The sequence below is a fragment of the Mustela nigripes genome, chromosome 12 (assembly GCF_022355385.1).
Source record: "Mustela nigripes isolate SB6536 chromosome 12, MUSNIG.SB6536, whole genome shotgun sequence".
NCBI classification, from domain to species: Eukaryota; Metazoa; Chordata; class Mammalia; order Carnivora; family Mustelidae; genus Mustela; species Mustela nigripes.
This window is the reverse complement of record NC_081568.1, coordinates 100,027,673-100,051,448: the sequence shown is the minus strand read 5'-3', so window position 1 is coordinate 100,051,448 and position 23,776 is coordinate 100,027,673. Positions and strand designations below refer to the sequence as shown.

Sequence of the window (23,776 nt, the reverse complement as noted above, 5' to 3'; positions counted from 1 at the left end):
TTTTCCTTGAGTTTGGAAACTGCTTCTGTGAGTTTATAAACAGTGTTCGGTAGTCCAGGTCATGAAGTACTAGAGTAGCTGGCATGTTCTAGAGGAAAATTTCAGCCATGTATGTAAGCCCTGTTTTGCCTCTCCAAGATGGAGCCCACTACTCCCCAAGTCACATTCTCTCTCCCGTGCATTTGGGATGCAGACACGTAAACTCAGTTTGGTGTCAGATGCATCCAAGAGAGACTGCATGTTCATGTTTGAAGGATTTCTTAGATCTAAGACCATCTTCCTGAATATGAAGAGAGAATTAATGTTCCTAGAAGGAAAATTTGTTAAGACTTCTCCTGATAGGTTGTAAGCAGTCTTTAACCATCTTGGGACACCTAAAATACTCTACTTTTAGACCTGGAGTTGTGATAAAGAGTAGTAGTTAGGCATCAGAGCCAGACTGCCTGGGTTCACGTACTAGTTCTGCCACTTTAACTAGAGTGTGTCCTTGAACAAGTTTCTCAACTGCTTTGTGTCTTAGTTTTCTCTGCTGGCAAGTGAAGATCATTAAATTCCTCACTTAGTGTGTTAGTGATAAAAACCAGGCACATAGTCCATTATTGGTTCAGTGATTATTACTTGAAAAGATGATTTTGCTTCCTATGTAAAATAAAAATAAGCAACAAATATGAAATCTTTCCAACTTCCTGCCCCATTAGCCATAAACTTACAGGCAGTCCTCATCCATAAGTAGTCAGCGTTTTCATTTCTCAGAAGACAGAAGAGGATTTGTGAGCAGCATTGAGCCCACCTGAGATTTGATAGTTGAAGTGGCTTTTTCCCTCGTTTCACTTTGTCATATTCAGAATCTCAGCTCTAGTAATGGAGAAGGATTTAATGTAGGATTTAGGGCCTGTGTAGGGCAGGAGGCATACAAGAATAAAGGGTAAAGATAAAGAGATCCCTTGTGCTAATGTAGTACAGGGCCTAGGTTTGTTAGGGAAAAAATGATGTTAGGGAGAAAAGTGAAAAGGGAAGAATCAAGAGAAGAATCAAAATAAGATTCAGAAACAGGCTTTTTGTGAAAAGCTTGAGAGCATTACCGATATGTTGCCTGGATACCTAACCTATTTTCAATGTTGGGGAAACATCAGGAGAGGTAGGATCATGACTTGGATTGGTTAAGATAATTCCTTTTTTTTCTAAGAACTCTTCTAGCTCTAAAATGTCTGTATTTTTATTTATATTCCTCTCCCCCATCCAAATGATGATAATCTATAAGAATCTTGAAAAATTAGGAACCAAATTTATAAAATACATTCCTCCTTTTAAGAGTATAGTTAACTTCTAATAATTAACCTTAAATAGGGCAAAAAAAAATTAGTAAGAATAAAACTGTTTTCTCTTTTTCATATTCTCTTCCTAGGAGCATTTATTCTTTCAAATAGTTATATAACTTTTCAGGGAAAAGGGGTGGAATTATTAAAAGATGATTGTGAAATAGCTGATGGGCATCTTAAAATTCTTACATAAGAGATATTAGTATTGTGTTTTTATACAACTTAGCCAGGATTAATGAGCATAACACTTGCTTCATTTATAAATTAATTTGGACACTTTTTACACTTCATTATCCATTCTGTGTAAATTTTTTGATGAGTTAGTTTGCTTAAGGCAACACTAAGCTTTCTCATTCATGGAGAATCTAGTTAGCCCTTTGGTTTATCTCATGGGTAGAGCATAAAGTACTTGACAAAATTTGATCCGACAGTTTTACAGTTATGTAACACAGAACAGAAGCTTAAAAACAACAAAAAAGAGGGAGAAGTGAGTGATTTATTATAGCAACCTATGTTTCTCTTCAGACCCTAACCATTTTTCTCTTGCCTTTAAACTATAGTAGACCCACCATAAGGCTAGTAATTTACAGTCATAAGTTAACCAATATTTTTTTATAAACAATTACAAACATTTAGAGGTGAAAAGGTCCTTAGGATTATCTTGTCCAGTTGCATCACATTACCAATGAGAATACAGAAGCTTAAAGAGGGTAAGTAACTCGCCCAGGATCACTGATTTAGCTAGTGGCAGAGCTGACTGAAGAACTAGGGTCATACATAGAATTCCAATTCCAATTGCTCTTTTCTTTTGTAATATGTGAATAGAATATTTAATAACAAGGGCATTATTATAATATTTTATGAAATATTTCATATAACCATGACAAGTAAGATTTTGCATATCGAGTAAAAATGATAATATTGGAAGGTATATTCAATTGTTTGGATTCCTGTTCTTTTAACCCTACTAGTGGTATGACATTGTTTCTTCATCTGTAGATTGGGGCTAATAGAAATATCTCATTGTCTTTTCAATGTGGCTCTCTCTTTAAAGTGTGCATTGAGAGCAACTGGTAATAAAAGTAATGGATTTAAGGACAGACTTGCAACCCCAAAACATTTTATTTTATTTTTTTTAAAGATTTTATTTATTTATTTATTTGACAGAGATCACAAGCAGGCAGAGAGGCAGAGAGAGAGAGAGGAGGAAGCAGCAGGCTCCCTGCAGAGCAGAGAGCCAGATTCGGGGCTCCATCCCAGGACCCTGGGATCAGGACCTGAGCCGAAGGCAGAGGCTTTAACCCACTGAGCCACCCAGGCGCTCCCAAAAACATTTTAGTAGGAGTGTATGTTGAGGGCGCCCCCAAAAACATTTTAGTAGGCGTGTATGTTGAGGGGGAGGCTTTGGAATTGAGAAATATTTTCTTATTTTTATTTTATTTATTTATTTATTTATTTTTAAAAAGATTTTATTTATTTACTTGAGAGAGACAGTGAGAGAGAGCATGAACGAGGAGAAGGTCAGAGAGAGAAGCAGACTCCCCATGGAGCTGGGAGTCCGATGCGGGTCTTGATCCCTGGACTCCAGGATCATGACCTGAGCCGAAGGCAGTCGTCCAACCAACTGAGCCACCCAGGCGTCCCTATTTTATTTTTAAAGCTTTTATTTATTTATTTGACAGAGAGAGAGAGATCATGAGTCGTCAGAGAGGCAGACAAAGGGGGAGAGGGAAGCAGGCTTCCCAATGAGCAGAGAGCCCTTTGTAATGTGGGGCTCGATCCCAGGACCCTGGGATCATGACCTGAGCCGAAGGCAGAGACTTAACCCACTGAGCCACCCACGCGCCCCTCTAATTCTTTTCATTTTAAAAACTATGATGCTATAGTTTTTTAAACTGAATTCAGGGGTCACAACTACTTAGTGGCGTTTCTCTCCTCATTAATGCTCTTTATGCAAATTTCAAAGCTTTTAAATTGTTGGACTGTGGGGAAACAATTATTTCATTTTGTGTAAGTATGTGAATAATAATATATTATTTAATAATTTAATATTTAAAAATTTAAAAAATAATTATTTTATATACAAAATAGTTATTTAATAATATAAGCCCAGAGACCATTATTTTTCTGTTTAAAAATGGCCATCTAGGGGCACCTGGGTGGCTCAGTGGGTTAAAGCCTCTGCCTTCAGCTCAGGTCATGATCCCAGGGTCTTGGAATCTAGCCCCGGATAGGGCTCTCTGCTCTGCAGGGAGCCTGCTTCCTCCTCTCTCTCTCTGCCTGCCTCTCTGCCTACTTGTGATCTCTGTCTGTCAAATAAATAAATAAAAATTAAAAAAAAAATAGCCACCTAAAGAGGTTTAAGAATGAAAGATAATGAATTTCTGTTTTTACACTTTATTTAATTTAGTCATGTTTTACTTGCCTTTGATTTATAATAGTATTTTCTTATGGTAAGCACTGCTATACCTATGGTGAAATGTTTTCTAAAATGTGCTGACATACTGATGATTTAGGATATTTTCTAAGTGGTACTCAGGTGAACGTTTAAATGATGATAATTAGAAATTTTAATGCTGTTTAGGAAAATGTATAATCTAATATATCACATTGGTGGTTTTATAGTTAAGGATGAATAAAATGTTTCTTAAAAAGTGAACTGAGGGGCGCCTGGGTGGCTCAGTGGGTTAAAGCCTCTGCCTTTGGCTCAGGTTGTGATCCCAGGGTCCCGGGATCCAGTTGGGGCTCTCTGCTCCGCAGGGAGCCTGCTTCCTCCCCTCTCTCTCTCTGCCTGCCTCTCTGCCTACTTGTGATTTCTCTCTCTCTGTCAAATAAATAAAATCTTTAAAAAAAAAAAAAAAGTGAACTGAGAGGGCGCCTGGGTGGCTCAGTTCTTAAGCTTCTGCCTTCCACTCAGGTCATGATCCCAGGGTCCTGGGATCCAGCCCTAGTCTGGCTCCCTCCTCAGTGGGAAGCCTGCTTCTCCCTCTCCCACTCCCCCTGCTTCTGTTCCCTTTCTCACTGTCTCTCTCTCTATATCAAATAAATAAATAAAATCTTAAAAAAAAAAAAAAAAGAAAAAGTGAACTAAGGTTTTCCTATGTGCTACAACACGGATCACCTTAAAACCACTGTGCTAAGTGAAATAAGCCATCCACAAGGGGACAGCTATTGTGTGATTCCACTTACAAAGTTCCTGGATTAGGCAAATTCATAGAGACAAAGAATAGAATGGTGGTTAGTAGTGGGTGAGGGAAGAGGGGTTGGAGCGGTGATTGTTCAGTGGATACAGAGTTTCTATTTTGGATGGTGAAAAAGTTCTGGAAACCATTGAGTGGTGATGGTTGTACAACAGTGGGGGTATTCTTACTGCCACAGAATTATAAATCTAGGAATAGTTAAAATGCTGTGTCCTATGCATATTTACCATATTAAAAAAGAGGAGGGGAGGAAAGATGGAGAGAGCTGTGTGGATATTTTCAAAGAAGTGAATTGAGGGGCGCTTGACTGGTTCAGTTGGTAGAATATTTGACTCTTGATCTTGGAGTTGTGAGTTCAAGCCCCACTTCGGGTGTAGAGCTTACTTAATAAAGAAAATTAACAGAAGTGATTTGAGAAATACATTAGTTAAATAGTGATAGAGGCATTTAACACCCTAGGAAAAATGTTAATGGTGGTATGTAAATTATTGAAGGTAGGACAGCTTTAGGATGGAGGACAGATCAATGGCTTAGGGAGGCCTCCTCTTGTATCTGACTCACTCTGCTGTGGACTAGTGGATGGGTCCACACATGACTCTTCCCTGAAGCGAAGAGGACTTCCTAGACTGTTTACTGCTTTTAAATTGTCTTATTCTGGGCTGTATCATTGGGCTCTTTATTCAGATCACCTACTTTTTTCTTTTTTTTTTTTTTTTTTTTTTAAAGATTTTATTTATTTATTTGACAGAGAGAAATCACAAGTAGATGGAGAGGCAGGCAGAGAGAGGGAGGGAAGCAGGCTCTCCGCTGAGCAGAGAGCCCGATGCGGGACTCGATCCCAGGACTCTGAGATCATGACCTGAGCCGAAGGCAGCGGCTTAACCCACTGAGCCACCCAGGCGCCCCAGATCACCTACTTTGCCTATTTATTAGACTTATCTTGCAATAATGGAACCAAAAACATGCACTTAAAACGTGACATTAGCAGTTAAAATCTTTTAAGAACCATTATTATCATAGTAACAGTAGATGAAAAAGAAAGAAAATCATCAAAAACTTGCTGTTCAGTCCAGTTTTTTCCTTCTACATCCATTGTATTCTTTATCTAGAATGCCATATTATTTTTGTGTGATTATAATCACTGTGCTTTTGTAGGCTAAGTTTTTGACAGACTTCAAACATTAAATTTTATCCTTTAGATTATGATTACTGTTAGCAAATGAAATTTTTATTTTTATTACTTAAAAAAAATTTTTTTTAAAGATTTTTAGGGGCACCTGGGTGGGTGAGTCAGTTGGGTGTCCAACTCTTGGTTTTGACTCAGGTCATGATCTGAGGGTGGTGAGATCAGCCTGGCCTCTGCTTGTTCCTCTCCTCTGCTCCTCCCCTGCTCACTCTCTCTCTTTCTCTGAAATGAACAAATCTTTAAAAAAAAATTGAAAGATTTTTAGGTAATCCCTTCAACCAAGGTAGGGCTTGAACTCACAACCCTGAGATCAAGAGTCACATGCGCCACCTACTGAGCCAGTCAGGTGTCCGAGCAAATGAAAAACAAAATTTTTTTAAGGTAAGCTTGATGCCCAGTTTGGGCTCCAGCGTGGGTCTTGAATTCACAACCCTGAGATCAAGAACTGAGCTGAGATCAAGAGTTAGAACTGACTGAGCCACCCAGCACCCCAGCAAATGAAATTTTCAAATATATTTCATTCATAGCTTGTTCTGGTAGCTAATTTTCAAGAGAGTCTTTTGAGTTGGTTTACGGGAAATGGTGTAATAGTAATCTTTCTTGAGCTTCATCTAGTCAGTGGTCTGGTATGTTAAATGTCTCAATATTTTACTTGAATTTAAGCTGGGATTTTGTCTGTAAGAGAGTAAAAACAATACATTCTCTTAACTAGCATCCTAATTATGCTTCTTCCATCTACTACTATTTGGTTTGTGTTTTTAGTTTTACCTAAAAATTTTTAAAAATTTATTTCTTTATTTTAGAGCTTGAGAGCAGGGGGACGGGACAGAGGGAAGAAGAATGCTGAAGCAGATTCTCTGCTGAGCTCAGAGCCCCATGCAGGGCTCCATCCTAGGATCTAGAGATCCTGACCTGAGCTGAATTTAAGGAATTACTCATTATTTTCTATTTCATTGCTTATTTTTAATATAAATGAATGTTTCAAAGTTTTCTTATTTTTAAAGATTTTATTTATTTATTTGAGAAACAGTGAGAGAGAGAGAGAGAGACAGCATGAAGAGGGAGAGAGGCAAGGCAGATAGAGAGGAGAAGCACATTCCTGCAGGAACCTGATGGGTCTTGATCCTAGGACCCCAGATCACCACCAGAACAAAGGCAGATGCTCAACCAACTGAGCCACCCAGGCTCACCATAAAGTTTTCTTTTGATGTCCATTTTCAATCAGCAGGCTCAAATTGTTGTCTGTCTTGGCATAGTGTAAGTGAAGTTTCCTTAAAGTGCGGTGTTAAAATAAGTTTTTTCTATGAGTAAAGAAAGATAACATTTCATATGCTGAAACATTTGTCCTGTGTTGGTTGTTGTAGAGGATGGCATTCCCTGTGGATATGCTGGATAATTGCAGTCATGAGGAATTGGAAAATTCTGCTGAAGATTATATGTCAGATCTAAGGTGTGGGGACCCCGAAAACCCTGAATGTTTTTCTCTTCTCAATATTACGGTAAGGTGTGCAAAAATGGTTTTTGTCAACCTTTTCAGTTGAGTTTACACATGAAATCAGTATCTTATTTTTTAATCATTTAAAAATGTTAACTGATCACTTTGGAAATTTGCATCAGAAGACTGTTCAGTAAAATGGTTAAGTACTGATTGGTTAGTACAGCAGCATGATCAAGTCTTAAAAAGACACTCTATAGGTTATTGCTTAATATTTATATTTTGCCTTTAAAATTACATATAAGTTTTGCTGAGATGCGTTACTGTATTTGACATACCTAAATTAAATTTACTTTAGATTTGGAATTTGTGATTTTAGAAATTTATTTTTACTATTATAAAAGTTTATTTAACAGAAAAGTTCAATATGAAAATGCACACGGACCTGATTTTTATATTGTAGTAGAACAGGTACTGTGGAGAGGGGACATGTGGAAGCAGTTGATTCTTCTGATGAACACATCCATTGTATATACTCGTTCTAAGGCTTCTAACATGATGAAACTATTTCCTCATATTACCACCATTCTGATATTGTTCTGTTGCCCACTGGTTGTCATGTCCACACATTCATCTATCACAAGATTCATAAATGGATTGAACTCCCGCAATATTCCTTGGACATGTTTGCCACCATTTAATTTCATTGATAATTTCTTGTCCATAAATTTTTTCAACTCGGGAGAGTGAGCTTTGCTCATGGGGTCTACTTGGGGAGCTCAAAGATGCCTCCAAACAGATTTCGTGGCATCCCTTGGGCTCCTGTGGTGGGCCCGGCCTAGAAATTTTTTAATAAAAAAATAATCAAAACATTGAATAACACATTTTCATGTCACAAATCTTCCTTTTTCTATCAAACTTCCTAATTAGTAAGCATGATATATTGTGATAGAAGGATTGTTAGCATTCCACTGTGAACCAGATAGTTCTTTAGCCTCTCTAGGCCTCAGAGTTTTCTCCTAGAAAATGATGTTTATTTTTATCTATCTATTTATTTCTTTATTTTTAGAAAATGATGTTTAAAGACTTCTTTAAAGTCTGTTCTTCTAAAGGCACCATATTTTATAATTATCTGAATTGTAATATCTGTAAATGGGGAAGTATGGTCAGATTAATGAAGGTAGAAAAATCTTAAATCTTAAAATCTTATTTATCTCAGTGTAAAAACAAAGGTACCTTTCTGATGTCTTTTACTATAAAATGGAATCCCCCCGAAGTTGTCTGAATAACAGATGATAAACTATAGTTGTTTTTTAATGAGTTTATGTACCATATCATGCCTTTGTTTTTGTTAAAGTGTGTGGCTAGAGCACAGTGGTAATATTTGTTGAAATAAACTTAAATTTTTTATAATAAAGTTTAAATAAACTTAAACTTAAAATTTTCCCCCAAGATAGTAAAATTCCTACAAAAAGGAAGTCTGATTTACTTTTTTTTGATAGTAGAAATATCTTCTATGAAATTAAGTTACATAATTAGCATTAATGTAGAGAAAGTTTAATATTTTGGTAGAAGCATGGTTTTTTGTCCAATATTTTCTTAACGGACTTCACTAATCTCTAATCAATTGTCATTTCAGATTCCTATTAGCCTGTCAAATGTAGGCTTTGTACCTCTTTATGGTGGAGATCAGACTGAGAAAATTCTTGCTCTTTTTGCACCTGAGGACTCACTCACAGGTCTCTTTTCTGCTTAATCTTTATCAATTGAGAAACTTTTCTCCAAACAGTTATTAAAAAGTAGCTGTATGAGGGGTGCCTGGGTGGCTCAGTGGGTTAAAGCTCTGCATTCGGCTCAGGTCATGATCCCAGAGTCCTGGGATGGAGCTCCTGCTTAGTGGCTCTCTGCTCAGCAGCGGGCCTGCTTCCTCCTTACTCACTGACTGCCTCTCTGCCTACTTGTGACCTTTGTCAAATAAGTAAATAATATCTTAAAAAAAAAAGTAGCTGCATGAAAGAATTTAAAAAACTGTTTCAAACTAAATTTTGGAAAATAAAATTTTCACTTGCTTATAATTAAATGTTTAATGTGTGAAATAAGATAAAGTGGTATAAAATGGGGCCACATTGTATAATAAAGTGGGTATATTTAAAGTTACCTGTATAAACTTTTTCAAATAATAATATATACGGTAAAGCTTAAGTGTTAATAATCATTTATTCTCTTTTAGCTGTGGCACTTTATCTTGCTGATCAGTGGTGGGCTATTGATGATATTGTGAAAACATCGGTCCCTTCTAGAGAGGGGCTTAAGCAGGTAACAAGATCCTATAATTTAAAAGTGTTTTTTCTGAGATCATTTCACAGTGTTTCCCAGAGACACTGAAAGTTGTTGAAATTATTGAGTACTTACCCATTTTAGTATAACCAGGTTGTATTAAACCATCTGAGTTTCATTGTTGTGATGAAACTAGTAGTCTGATTGGGCTTCCTCGATATTACGTGCTTCTAAAAGTATCAGAGAATTGGGTGATACCTATGGGTCACTTGAACTGGAGTGACCTGTATTGACGTTAGCTTCTGATTTTCTCACAGGGTAGAGAAAAAGTTGTTCTGTCTGTATATTTGCCAAGGTTCTCTGTCTCTAGGAGAGACTGACCAGAAAACTTCCCTGTCAGTAGGGCCATGTCAGGTGGTCTAATCAGTGAACCAGAAGGGAGAACCTTAGTAGTATACTGCCAGACTTTCTCCTTTTTTCTGCCCCAGTCATCATTTTATCGTTTACTTAGAGAAAGACACAGTGGCATGCTGATCATTTCTGCCTGCCACAGTTCTGAATGGGAGAACAGTCTGTGAAAGGCAGAATTAAGAAGCAAAGAGCATTATGAGCAAACATGATGAAAAGTAGTACCCAAGTGTTCAAACAATTAACTGCACATGTATACCATGAAAAACAAGCTAAAAGAGCATATAGGAAGATGATTGGGCTTTAGTTAATTAGCAGTAAAACCAAGGTAAGCAAAAAAGCTAATAAAAACACTTAAGCTTATATAGGCAAAGCACCCACAGTCTTAGCAACAACTTCACTTCATTGAGTTCTGTAATATCTGCAAGTCCCAGTGGAGAGATTAAGGATGTGGGGCAGTTTCAAGGGAGAGGACTAGAATGGCCAGAGTGCTCAAAATTGCATTAGATCAGTCTTTTCCTTTAGTTGGTCCTGTGGTATGAAATTTAGGGGAATGCCATGGCTTTCTTCAATTTTTTTTTTTTAGGCTATGTGGCTCCAGGGTATCAAAGTCTAGTCTTTGGCTGTGGTCAGCTCAGGATGAAGAAGAATTTTATACTGGTCAGAGCTGTTCAGGGAAGGAATGGGTTGTCCTGAAAGCTAGTGAACTTTGTCATTTCCTATGTTGTTTGGTATCTGACATCCTGTAGTGTGTAGTATGGTTATGGTGAGAGTAGAGTATGTATAGTTAATGCTTTTTTCCCCTTCACTCACCTAATTAGAGGGCACTCTTGTGCTTCTTTAAGGAGACTTGGACAAATAAACTTTATGGATAGAATTCTTGTTTTTAGTGATGAAAGATGTCTATGGGGAAAACCCTATCATTTGATGTCAGAAAGTTGGTGAGGGGGTCCCAGTGACCATGTGGCCTTTCATGTAGGAATTGAGGCTCTGCTTCCATTCTGTGATTGCCCCAAGTTTGTTTTTATCAGATTTGCTTGTGCCACTGTCATCAGTTATATGATCTAGCAAGAAGGGTCTGTGGGTTTGTGTGTGCAGTGAACTGGCAATTCCTTATAGTTACACAACTAGGACATGACTGTTAAATGAAAATTTTACCTGGAAAAGATGAGAAAGGCCTTGCTCACCAAATAAGGTAATTATTCTTAAAGTCTTAGAGGATTACATGAAGCTCCCCCCTCCGCTCCTGCTTTTTATTTACTATTGAGGCTAAAGGAGTGAAAAAGTTGAAGCAATAGAGGTGGTGGGGCAGCAGTTAGCTTGGGGGGAGACCCCAGATCTGGGCAACTGGAAGAAAAAAGAACACACTTGAACACTGAGGAAGAGATGCAGGGCATTGGTCCATTAGAATCTCGTTTTACCTGTTCTAGAATTTTGCTGAGACAGTATTTCACATAATATGTGTTTGTAGAAATGGATTATTACTCTTATGAATGATGGGTCTCATCTGTGTGATGAAGGGTTTAAGAAATCATTTTGAGTGTATTCAAAGTGCTTTGAATACTAGTCTGAGGTGTGGAAGCAGGGAGCAAGGTAGGTCGCATTCTGAATGGATATATATCATAACTGTTGTGCCTGGTGTCTGACTCTCTTTCCAGGTGAGAACTCTTGGGGAGAGAGTGGTTCTGTATGTTCTGAATCGAATTATTTATAGAAAACAGGAAATGGAGAGAAATGAGATACCATTCCTGTGTCACAGCAGTACTGATTACGCCAAGATTCTTTGGAAGAAAGGAGAGGCCATTGGGTTTTATTCAGTTAAGCCTACAGGTGAGTCTTTAAAAGTTATTTAAACTATTTATTATGGAAACCTTTTTTTTTTTTTTTTAAGATTTTATTTATTTATTTGACAGAGAGAGATCACAGTAGGAGAGAGGAAGGGAAGAGATCACAGAGAGAGGAAGGGAAGCAGGCCCCCCGCCGAGCAGGGAGCCCGATGCGGGACTCGATCCCAGGACCCTGAGATCATGACCTGAGCCGAAGGCAGCGGCTTAACCCACTGAGCCACCCAGGCGCCCTGGAAACCTCCTTTTTAGACCCCATACCATATTGGTAACTTTTTGAGTGACTCTTTAGAGTTTAAATTGAGGTGATTTTACTTAATATTTCATGGGAGTATTTCTACCTTTCTCTGTAAATGAGGGTTGTTAGGAAAGTCTTGAAGAACAAAACAAAAATAAATGTTTGACAGAGGGTCAGATCTCCATGTATGTACAAAGAAAGTTGTGCATTGAGCCTCCTGTTTGACAGTCTTGACACCCTACCACATCCTTCCCTTTATTTAAAGTGTTTGATTCCTGCTGTTGTCACAGTTCTGGGCTGCTTTTAAAATAGTTGTCTACCCGTGGACCAAATGCGTAGCCTTTGTCTCCCTCACATAGCTGATTCAGCCTGGCTTATTAAGGGCAGCTTTGCTGATTACCATGAAAAACAAAATAATATATTTAGAGAATTCGAATAGCTTTGAAACTGTTAATCTATGAAGTTTGGATTTTTTTTTATTCTTTTTTTTTTTTTTTTATAAACAAATAATGTATTTTTATCTCCAGGGGTACAGGTCTGTGAATCGCCAGGTTTACACACTTCACAGCACTCACCTTAGCACATACCCTCCCCAATGTCCATAACCCCACCCACCTCTCCTGACCCCCCTCCCCCAGCAACTCTCAGTTTGTTTTGTGAGATTTAAGAGTCACTTATGGTTTGTCTCCCTCCCAATCCCATCTTGTTTCATTTATTCTTCTCCTACTCCCCCTATCCCCCCATGTTGCATCTCCACTTCCTCCTATCAGGGAGATCATATGATAGTTGTCTTTCTCCGATTGACTTATTTCACTAAGCATGATACCCTCTAGTTCCATCCACATCGTTGCAAATGGCAAGATTTCATTCCTTTTGATGGCTGCATAGTATTCCATTGTATATATACACCACATTAAAGTTTGGATTTTTGATCCTAAGACCCAACTATACCCTATTCCTAAAAGATGGGTGGTTCATTCTGCGTTACCTATTTTCCTGCCATTTCTGCTCCCTAGAGGTACTGGAGCCAGAAAGATTTAACTTGCTTTGATCCATGTACACATACACCCTACACCTTATAACCACCACAAAACAAAGTTGGCCTTTCCTGTACCTTGACCAGAAGACCTTTCATAGAGAACACTCACATTATTTTCAGCCTTTCTCACATTTTACACCTTCCATATTCAGCCCTTTTGGTCAGATCAAGTCTAAAGATAATACTGAATTCACTGTTGGTATACAGAACAGTTGTGACTGATGCCTTAATCACAAAATTAGTACACACTTAAGATAAGAATTAGTAAATTAAAAAAAAAAGAATTAGTGCATGCAGTTGGTGAGGTCACTTTTTCTCAAAAATAAAAAACTGAGATCTTTATACTTTAAACTGGTTTGCTGTTTTATTTTTTTCCAAGATTCATTTATTTACTGTAGAGGGAGAGAGATTGCACACCTGGGGGCAGAGGGAGAGGGAGAGGGAGAGAGAGAATCTCAAGCAGACTCCCTGATGAGTACAGAGCCTGACTTGGGGCTCAATTCACAGCCCTAAGATCATGACCTCAGTGGAAATCAAGAGCTGAAGGCTCAGACAACAGAGCACCCAGTTACTCTAGCTGATTTGCTGATTTAATAAATACTTTGGTTCTCCTCTCATTTATTCTTGGGGCACCTGGGTGGCTCAGTGGGTTAAGCCGCTGCCTTCGGCTCGGGTCATGATCTCAGGGTCCTGGGATCGAGTCCCGCATGGGGCTCTCTGCTCAGCGGGGAGCCTGCTTCCTCCTCTCTCTCTCTGCCTCTCTGCCTACGTGATCTCTCTCTATCAAATGAATAAAATAAAATCTTAAAAAAGAAACAAAGATACTAAACTAAATCAAGTGTGGAATCCTGATTGGATTCTGAAACAGAAAAAAAGCGTTAGTGGCAAAATTGGTGAATTTTGAATAAGGTCTGTAATCAGTAGTACTTTGTCAATATTCATTTTCCTGTTTTGATAATAGTACTTTGGTTGTGTAAGATGTTAACATTAGGGAAGCTGGATGAGGGTATATGGGACTCTGTATTTTTGCGACTGTTTTATGACTCTAAAATTTTAAGATAGTTTCTTAAAAGTGGATCATGGAGGCAAGTCACAGGACTGCTTTTTTTCTTTGCAGTCTAAGGGCTATTGTGCTCTAAACAATGTACACATTAAACTTTGATTAAAAACTAAAAGTAGGGGGGCACCTGAGTGGCTCCGTGGGTTAAAGCCTCTGCCTTCAGCTCAGGTGGTGATCTCAGGGTCCTGGGATCAAGCCCTGCATCAGGCTCTCTACTCAGTGGGGAGCGTGCTTCCCCCTCTCTCTCTGCCTGCCTCTCTTCCTACTTGTGATTTCTGTTTGTCAAATAAATGGGTAAAATCTTAAAAAAAAAAAAAAAAAACAACACCTAAAAGAGAACATTTAGAAAAGTGGAACTATATCTAGAATCTTATCAGTGTCCACTGCAAAACTGGCTGAACTTTTTAAGTCCTCACAGGATCTGTAATGATAAAAGGGCTGTGCTAAGTATGGAATTGCTAATGAGAAATATCACATGCAGCTGAAAAGCGGGTAGCCCCTTTGTTAATTCAGTGGAAATTTTATAACTCTTTGCCCTATGTCAAGAAATAGAGAAGGTGAAAATTTGTGTAGATCAAGTACCACATTTAATATAGATGAGCTGGAGGGAACAAAATTGAGGACACCCACTGGCTGCTGTTTTAGAATTGTCCATTATTATCTGGCTTCAAGTATGAACCATCTTGATCAATTCGAAAACCTGTATTTTGTGAAAGCCCAACCAAAGAACCGTACGAAGGAAGTACAGTCTAATAAACAGGTACAGTAAATCATATTGTTGAGTCACAAGGGATTTACAGTCACTGCTGAGAGACACGTTTTTGGTTTTTGTAATCCTCATTTGAAGTAATTCATAATGAAAGTGTTTTTCCCTCTCATCATTTGCTAGTCAGCTTTCCTTGTGATTTTTAGACTTTTTAACAGAACTGTGTCTGTGATCTTCCCTCCTTTTGGACAAATCGCTCATGTCCTATTCACTGAAATTCAGCTCTCTAGCCCTTCTGTTTAAAGATTTTTTTAAAAGGAATATCAAAACTGATATAAAATGATAAAGACTAGTAGTACAGCTAAAGGCAAAACATTAGAAGTTTGTGTTGGAAGAATGAGGTTATATTGTAGGGTCTTGAGTCTGTCTAGGTGTAATCCTTTTTTATGAAGGAAATGAGCAAAGACATGGAAAGTCCCAGCAACTCGTTGGCTACCTGAAATGTGTCATTTGGAAATGGTTACTTTGTTTGCATGTGAATTTCTAGCCACCTGAAGGGCCACTTGCTTTCCGATAAGCATTCTCTTATGAGGGTGATTGCATCTCTTAGGGCTGATTGCATTGTCAGTGTAGACACAAAGATAGCTGGTCTTGCGTTCCTGTGCCTTCAAAGCACCAAAAATTTTGAGGATGAAACAGGAAATTACAGTCATTAAATAACTACTTATAATTCAGTTTGATAAATGCTGTATTTGAGGTATCAATAACAGTAGTCATTGAAAAATGGAACAGCAAGTTTTGCCTAGAGGAAGGTGTCACTGAGAAAGTGCTATTTAAAAGTGGCTTTGCCTCTTCTCTCTCTCTGCCTGCCTCTCTGCCTATTGTGATCTCTCTCTGTCTGTCAAATAAATAAATAAAATCTTTTAAAAAAAAGCGGGGGGGGGGTGGCGCCTGGGTGGCTCAGTGGGTTAAGCCTCAGCCTTCGGTTCAGGTCATGATCTCAGGGTCCTGGGATCAAGCCTCACGTTGGGCTCTCTGCTCAGTGGGGAGCCTGCTTCCTCCTCTCTCTCTGCCTACCTCTCTGCCTATTGTGATCTCTCTCTGTCTGTCAAATAAATAAATAAAATCTTAAAAATAAATAAATAAAAGTGGCTTTGAAGGGGAAGGAGAATGTCAGTAGGCAGAGAAGAGGGAAGGGAAAGAACAGTCTTGGTGAACATATAAATGGAATAGAAATATATGAAAGAAGGCAGAGTCATGAAAGTTCAAGGTGTAGTTGGAATGCCACCTTAGGTAAGCTAAAGGACTTTTAGGATAAGCTAAAGGACTAAAGGATAGCGATAGAGTGGGAAGAGGTAAAGATGGAGGGTCCTCTTATTTTATTTTATTTTTTTAAAGATTTTATTTATTTAAAATAAAATCTTATTTTATTTTTATTTTATTGAGAGAGGGAACACAAGGGGTGGGGGTGGGAGAGGGAGAGGCAGGCTTCCTGTGGAGCACGGACCCGGATGTGGGGCTTGATCCCGGAACACTGGGATCATGACCTGAGCTGAAGGAAGACACTTAATGACTGAGCCAACCAGGCGTCCCGGAGGGTCTTCTTATGAAGGGTCTTAAATGCCATAAAGAAGTAAGTTTGGAATTTCACTGGCAAAGGAGCTATCAGTGAATTTTATGTAGAGATAATTAAATATTTTAGTGAAGTAATTTTTTAAACATTTACTTATTTGAGAGAGAGAGAGAGTGCACAGCATGTGGAGTGGCAGAGGGAAAGGGAGAAGCAGGCTCCCCACTGAGCAGGGAGCCCACCGCAGAGCTCAGTCCCCAGACCCTGAGATCATAACTTGAGCCAAAGGCAGATGCTTAACCTACTGAGCCACCCAGGCTCCCCAGTGAGATAATTTTTTGTAGGGCTTTGTGATTAGGTAGGGAAACTGTGTTCTGAAATCAGGGAAGTCTGTTATTTGGGAGCTATTTTAGTAGTCCAGGTGAAAGAAGGACTTACACTAGGAATGTAGCAATAGGGACAGAGAAGGAAAGATTTGAGGGAGATTTTTGGGTGGACAGAGTGCCCTGACTCTAATGTCTGTATGTCCAAAGGGAGGGAGGGTAACCAGTGGTGACTCCTGGGGATTTTGGCTTGAGTGCGTAAGTGGGAGGGTGTTAAGATTGGGAATACAGGAGGAGGAGTGGATTTGGTAATACTGGAGTTCAGTTTTGACATGCAGAGTTCTATGACCCTAAGGGACAGTAAGGATATAAGTTACTGGAAACAGCCTGAGATAACCAAATGTACCTGTGGAGGGAGTCTGCCAGCAAAAGGTACTATCTGCTGAGATGTGCTCATTGATTTCCTGACAGTTAAAAAGGAAGTGTTAATCTACCAGAAGATAAGAGAAAGGGGAAAGTTAGTTGAGGCTGCGGACTATTGACCAGAGATTTGTGCTTTCTCTTCTGTATTCTAGTCATTGGCCAGTAGCTGTCCAGTCAGGGATTATGTTTTCCTCTCATTTTCACAGCTTAGTGGGGCTGTGTGACTAGTTCTTCCTAAAGTAATGAGAAATAGTATGTATGGTGTTGGGTCAAAGTGGTTAAGATTCTTTTCCTCCCATCTGCTGAATGCAGTGGATTGTAAACACCTGGTCTGTGGAGAAGCCATGAGACAGAAGGAACCTGAGTTCTGTCACTTTGGTGGGCCCCAGTGAACCATGTTTCCATTATGTTGATGCTTGTGCCCTCTGCTCGAATCTGGGCTGTCCCTGTGACATGGTTTACCAGTAGAAGGCAGCACAAGTGACACTGTGCTAAACTTTAAGAAGGCCTGAGTGTTTGCATTTTGGTACTGTTAGAAGCTAAATCACCATGTAAGAAGTATGACTACTTCAAGACTCTCATGTGGTGAGGAAGCCCAAACAGCTGCAATAAAGAGAACTGAAGCTGTGCTTCCAGTCAGCAGCTGATACAATCTGTATCTCGTGGCAGTGAAGCCGTTTGGACTTTTAGCTGTTTCAGTTTCCCATATACATATGAAAGTTGTGATAAATAATGAAAATTTTTGTTTTCAGCCAGTACATCTGGGATGATTTGGGCCACAATAGGTAACAAACTGTTCTTGGATGATGGTGCCTCAGAAAGACATCCATTCTGCAGTAGCACCTGTGTGGGACTGTTATCTAAGTAAAACTGAGTCTTACATTAAGCTTTCCATATTGGTTTGTTACAACAGCTGATGTTGCTATAACTAATTTATAAAGCATCAAGACTGTGATGAGAATACTTGTCTAGTGGTAAATGACAAAGTCTCTCATGTAGGTATAATCACATTATTTGTTTAGAATTCACATTATGCATGTGCTCTGTGGAGATAGTCACCTACCGATGACTTTGCGAGGCATTAAACCAGTATTTATGAAGGTGAGGGAAGACATACTCCCAGTGGACAAAGAGGAAATAGTGATTTCATGAAGAGAAAAAGTCACTCAAGTGTGGTAGAATATCTATGCTTGAATTTGAATAGATCCTGAATAGTTGTATGAAAATTTATTCATCTTTCAGAAGCTGTTTTGGAAGATGCTATATAGATAGGGAAGGAAAGAAAAGGGAAAGAAGGTGAGTAGGAGAAAGAGCAAGAGGGAGAAATTGAGAGAGTAATAAAAATTGTGTAGACTCCCTTCATAGAACTTAGATTCTAGAGGAGGAGTTGGTGGTGAATAGGCAAGTAGACAATGCTATGAAGAAAACTGAAGTAGATAAGGGAGAGTATGTGTGTGTGAGTATTGTTTTAAATGGAAAGGTCAGGGTAACCAACTCTGTAGGAAGTAAGGGGATGATGAGATAAATGAAGTTTCAGGAGAAGAGGTTTCGAGGCAAAGAACTGAAATGGAGAAGCCCTGAGGCAGAATTGAGTTCAGGGTGTTTGAGAACTAGCAAGAGGGCCAGGGGCTAAAGTAGAGGGAGTGTGTGATACAGGGATGGAGAAAGGCAGGGCTATATCCTGAATAGTCCTATAGGCCAAGGAAAGGGTTTGAATTTATTCTGTGGGTAATGAGAATTCATTGGGTTTTGAACATGGACATAACACAATCTGATTTGCCTTCAAAACAGGTAACTAACACTGTTGTGTGAACAAACAGGAGAGGGGATACTGGAATTGAGTTCAATTATTAGTTAAGAGGCTGTTGCCCTGGGAAGAGGTGATGGTGGCTTGGACAAGGGAGATAGGGTAGAAGTCATCATATTTGAGATAGATTATGAAGCTAATGATGCAGGATTTCTGATGGATTGTACATGGGATATGAAAGAAATGAGTTAAGGATGAATTCTTGACTTTTTGCTATAAGCAGCTGCTCATCACTGGGGGGTGATGAGATTTCCTGAAAAATTCGTCAACTAAGGGAAGATCAGATTTGGGGAGTATCTGAAAAATCTGATTATAAATGGCTTATTGGAATGACACATAAATTACTTTCTTGGTTTTTTTTTTAATTTTTAAAAATATTTTGAAGACTTAGAACTTTTTTTAAGATTTTATTTATTTATTTGTCATAGAGAGAGAAGCGAGAGCAAGCACAGGCAGACAGAGTGGCAGGCAGAGGCAGAGGGAGAAGCTGGCTCCCTGCCAAGCAAGGAGCCCGATGTGGGACTCGATCCCAGGACGCTGGGATCATGACCTGAGCCGAAGGCAGCCGCTTAACCAATTGAGCCACCCAGGCGTCCCAAGATTTAGAATGTTTTGAGAGAGTGAGCATGTGTGTGGGGAAAGGCAAAGAGAGGGAGAGAGAGAATCTCAAGCAGACTCCCTAGTTAGCACGGAGCCCCATGTAGGGTAATCTCACTACTCTGACATCATGACCTGAGCTGAAGCCAAGAGCTGGCTACTTAACTGACTGAGCCATCCAGATGCCTCTGTTCTTTTTAAATTTTTAAAAGTTTTATTGAGGTAGTACTCACATTCCATACAATTCATCCATGTAAATTATACAATTCCTTTTTTTTTTTTTTTTAGTAGATTCACCGAATTGTTTAACTGTCATCATTATCAATTTTAGATAACTTTCATCAACCCCAAAAGGAAATCTTGTACTCACTGGCACTGCTCTCTTGGCACTGGCCTTGGGCGACCAGTAGCTTGTCTCTCTAGATTTCTGTCTCTATAGATTTGTCTGTTCTGGGCATATAAATGGGATTATACAGTAATTCAATCAGACAAAGTAGTTTTTTGTGCCTGGCTTCTTTGACTTAGAATACTCTTTCCAGATATCATCCATGTTACAGCATGTTACCACCACTTCATTCCTTTTTTTTAAAGATTATTTATTTATTTATTTGTCAGTGATAGAGGGAGAGAGAGCGAGCGAGCACAGGCAGACAGAATGGCAGGCAGAGGCAGAGGGAGAAGCAGGCTCCCCGCTAAGCAAGGAGCCCCGATGTGGGACTTGATCCCAGGACGCTGGGATCATGACCTGAGCCGAAGGCAGCCGCTTAACCAACTGAGCCACCCAGGCGTCCCGGCTTCATTCCTTTTTAATGGCCAAATAATATGCCCTGTTGTATGGATGTACCAATATTGTCTTTCATCATTTTGGGGGCTTTTGAATTGTTTCTGCTTTCTGGCTGTTTTAAATAATATTTCTATGAATATTTGTGTACAGGTTTTTGTGTGGATGTCTTTTTATTTCTCTTGGGTATATACCAAAGAATGGAATTGCATGGTCATATGGTAACTTTTAAGTTTAGTCTTTTGAAGAGTTGCCAAATGGTTTTCCAAAGTGACCACACCATTTTGCATTCCTTTCAGCAATGTACCAGGATTGCATTTTCTCCACATCCTCACCAACACTTGTTTGGACATACCTTTTTTTTTTTTTATTTTTTTATTTTTGAAGATTTTATTTATTTATCAGAGAGAGAGGGAGAGAGAGCGAGCACAGGCAGACGGAATGGCAGGCGGAGGCAGAGGGAGAAGCAGGCTCCCCGCCAAGCAAGGAGCCTGATGGACTTGATCCTAGGATGCTGGGATCATGACCTGAGCCGAAGGCAGCTGCTTAACCAACTGAGCCACCCAGGCGTCCCTGGACTTATCTTTTTTATTTTAGGCTGTGTGTATGAAGTGTCATGGCATTGACATTTTCAGTTGTATTTCTTTAATGGCTAAGGATGTCCAGCATCTTTTCATGTGTGTATTGGCCACTCATATGTCTTCTTTGGGAAAATGTCTGTTTGATCCTTTGCTCATTTTTAATTTGGACTTTTTTTTCCCACCACTTTTCTCCCCCTACCTTTATTGTGGTATAACTGACATTTAAAAAAAAAAAAATTGCCCATATTTAAAATTTAGTTTGTTGTGTTTTGGCATAGGTTTACAGCTGTGAAACTATTACCACAATCAAGATAATGAAATAACCATTATCCCCGAAAGTTTCTCTTGCTTCCTGTAACCATTCCTCCTCCCACTATGAATCCCCAAGCAAACACTTTTCTGCCGTCTGAATAGCTTGTTTTTCTGGAATTTTATAAGATGTGATCATTACAGTATATACATTTTTGTTTGTTTTAGCCTGGGTTCTCACTCACCTCAATTATTTCAAGAGTCACATATCATAAAATAAAATTCACTCTGTTACAGATTAATTTTTACTTTATTGGTTTAAGAACACTTAACATTGGGGCACCTGGGTGGCTCAGTGGGTTAAAGCCTCTGAGGTTATGATCCCAGGGTCCTAGGATAGAGCCTTGCATGGGACTCTCTGCTCAGCAGGGAGCCTGCTTCCTCCTCTCTCCCTGCCTGCCTCTCTGCGTACTTGTGATCTGTCTGTCAAATAAATAAATAAAATCTTCAACAAAAACAAAAACACACCAAAGATCTACTCTTAACAGATTTTTAAGTGTAGAATACAATATAGAATAACAGTTGACAAACTATGGAAATAATATTATACAGCAGATTACATAGAATTTACTAATCTTGCATTAATGAAGCTTTAAACCCATTGATTGGCAACTTCCGATTTCCATCTCCCTTGCCCTTGGTGAACACAGTTCTATTTTCTGCTTCTTTGAGTTTCACTAATTTAGATACCTTACATGGTTGGAGTCGTACAGTATTTGTACTTCTGTGGCTGGCTTATTTAACTTAGCATAATGTCCTCAGGGTTCATCCATTTTGTCACGTATTGCAAGATTTATTTTTTAAATGACTGAATATTATTCCATTGTATGTGTGTACCACATTGTCTTCATTCATTCATCCATCAGTGGGATATTTAGGTTGTCATAACATCTTGGCTATTGTGAATAATGCTGCAGTGAACATGGGATTGCTGATATCTGGGACCTGATTTCAGTTCTTGGATAATACCCAAAAGTGGGATTGCTATATGATATGGTAGTTCTGTTTTTGATTTATTTTTTTAAAGATTTTATTTATGTATTTGACAGGCAGAGATCACAAGTAGGTGGAGAGGCAGGCAGAGAGAGAGGAGGAAGCAGGCTCCTAGCTGAGCAAAGAGCCCAATGCAGGGCTTGATCCCACATGATCCCAGGGATCATGACTTGAGCCGAAGGCAGAGGCTTTAACCCACTGAGCCACCCAGGCGCCCCTATTTTTGATTTTTTGAGGAACTTCCATACTGTTTTCCATAGTGGCTCTACCATTTTGTATTTCCATCAACAGTGTACAAGGGTTCCAGTTTTCCATATCCTCATGAACACTTGTTATCTTTGTTTTGTTTTGTTTTAGTAATAGTCATCCTGATAGGTGTGAAGTGATATTTTGTTGTTTTGATTTGCATATCCCCATTGGTTGGTGACATTGAACATTTTTTAATATACCTGTCAGCCATTTGTATGTTGTTTTTGGAGAAATACGTATTTAAAATTGGGTTTTGTCTTTTTATTATTGAGTTATAAGCATTCTTTGTATATTTTAGGTACAAGTATCTTGGAGATATAATTTGGAAATACTTTATCCTATGTATTTTTATTTATGTATTTTTAAAGATTTTCAAAATCTTTTTTTAAAGATTTATTTATTTGATTGACAGACACACACACACAGGGAACATAAGCAGGGGGAGTGGGAGAGGGAGAAGCAGGATTCCTGCTGAGCATGGAGCCTGATGTGGGCCTTGATCTCAGGACCCTCAGAGCATGACCTGAGCAGAAGGCAGACACTTAACGACTGAGCCACCCAGGCACCCTATTTTTAGGATTTTATTTATTTGACAGAGAGAGAGTGTGCACACACAGGCCAGGGGAGCAGCAGAGGGAGAAGAAGAAACAGGCTCCCGAGTAAGCAGGGACCCCGATGTGGGGCTCAATCCCAGAACCCTGGGATCATGACCCGAGCTGAAGGCAGACATTTAACTAATTGAGCCACCCAGGCATATTCCTATTTTCTTCCATTTTATAGGTTGTTTTTTCACTATCTTGATCGTGTCCTTTGAAGCACAGAATTTTAAAATTTTGATGAAATCCAATTTATTTTCTTTATTGCTTTTGATATTTATCTGAGAAAGCTTTGTCTAATCCAAGGTGATAAAGATTTACTGCTGTGGTTTCGTCTAAGAGTTTTATAGTGTTAGGTCTTATATTTAGGTTGACAACCACTTGCAGTTAATCTTTGTATATGGTGTGAGGAAGGGAGTCCAGCATTGTTTTTTCCCTCTAGGTGACTATCTTGTCTGAGAGCTATTCAGTGAAAAGACTATTGTTTTTCTGTAGAATTGCCTTGGAACCCCTGTCAGAAATCATTTAACCATAAATAAGAGGTTTTGTTTTTGGACCCTCAGTTGTATGCCGTTGATCTTTGTAACTGTTCCAATATGTATGGAAGTATGGTATGCCAGTACTGTAATGTTTTGATGACTGTAGCTTCGTAAGTTTTAAAGTGGCAAATGTGAGTCCTTAAACTTTTTCTTTACGATTGTTTTGGCTTTTTTGCAGTCTTTTGCATTTGTGTAAGAATTTTAGGATCACCTTGCCAGTTTCTGTAAAAAGATTTAGTTGAGAATTTTGAATCTTTTTTTTTTTTTTTTTTTAAAGATTTTATTTATTTATTTGA

General features: G+C 38.9%; 2 protein-coding genes across 5 annotated transcripts in view; one reads left to right on the top strand and one right to left on the bottom strand.

The window, feature by feature from the left end:
• FAM169A (family with sequence similarity 169 member A) overlaps positions 1 to 23,776 on the top strand; it is a 108,963-nt gene that overhangs the window by 52,334 nt on the left and 32,853 nt on the right. For all 4 annotated transcript variants that reach the window (XM_059418073.1, XM_059418071.1, XM_059418069.1 and 1 more), the window contains exons 2-5: positions 7,070 to 7,204; positions 8,780 to 8,879; positions 9,371 to 9,456; positions 11,484 to 11,655. In XM_059418073.1, coding sequence (XP_059274056.1) covers positions 7,073 to 7,204; positions 8,780 to 8,879; positions 9,371 to 9,456; positions 11,484 to 11,655 — 490 coding nt within the window. In that variant the 5' untranslated portion in view covers positions 7,070 to 7,072. The remainder of the gene's footprint in view (positions 1 to 7,069; positions 7,205 to 8,779; positions 8,880 to 9,370; positions 9,457 to 11,483; positions 11,656 to 23,776) is intronic.
• Positions 7,713 to 7,901, bottom strand: LOC132027948 (small nuclear ribonucleoprotein G-like). The gene has a single exon (XM_059416644.1). The coding sequence runs from the start codon at positions 7,899 to 7,901 to the stop codon at positions 7,713 to 7,715; it is 189 nt and encodes a 62-aa protein (XP_059272627.1).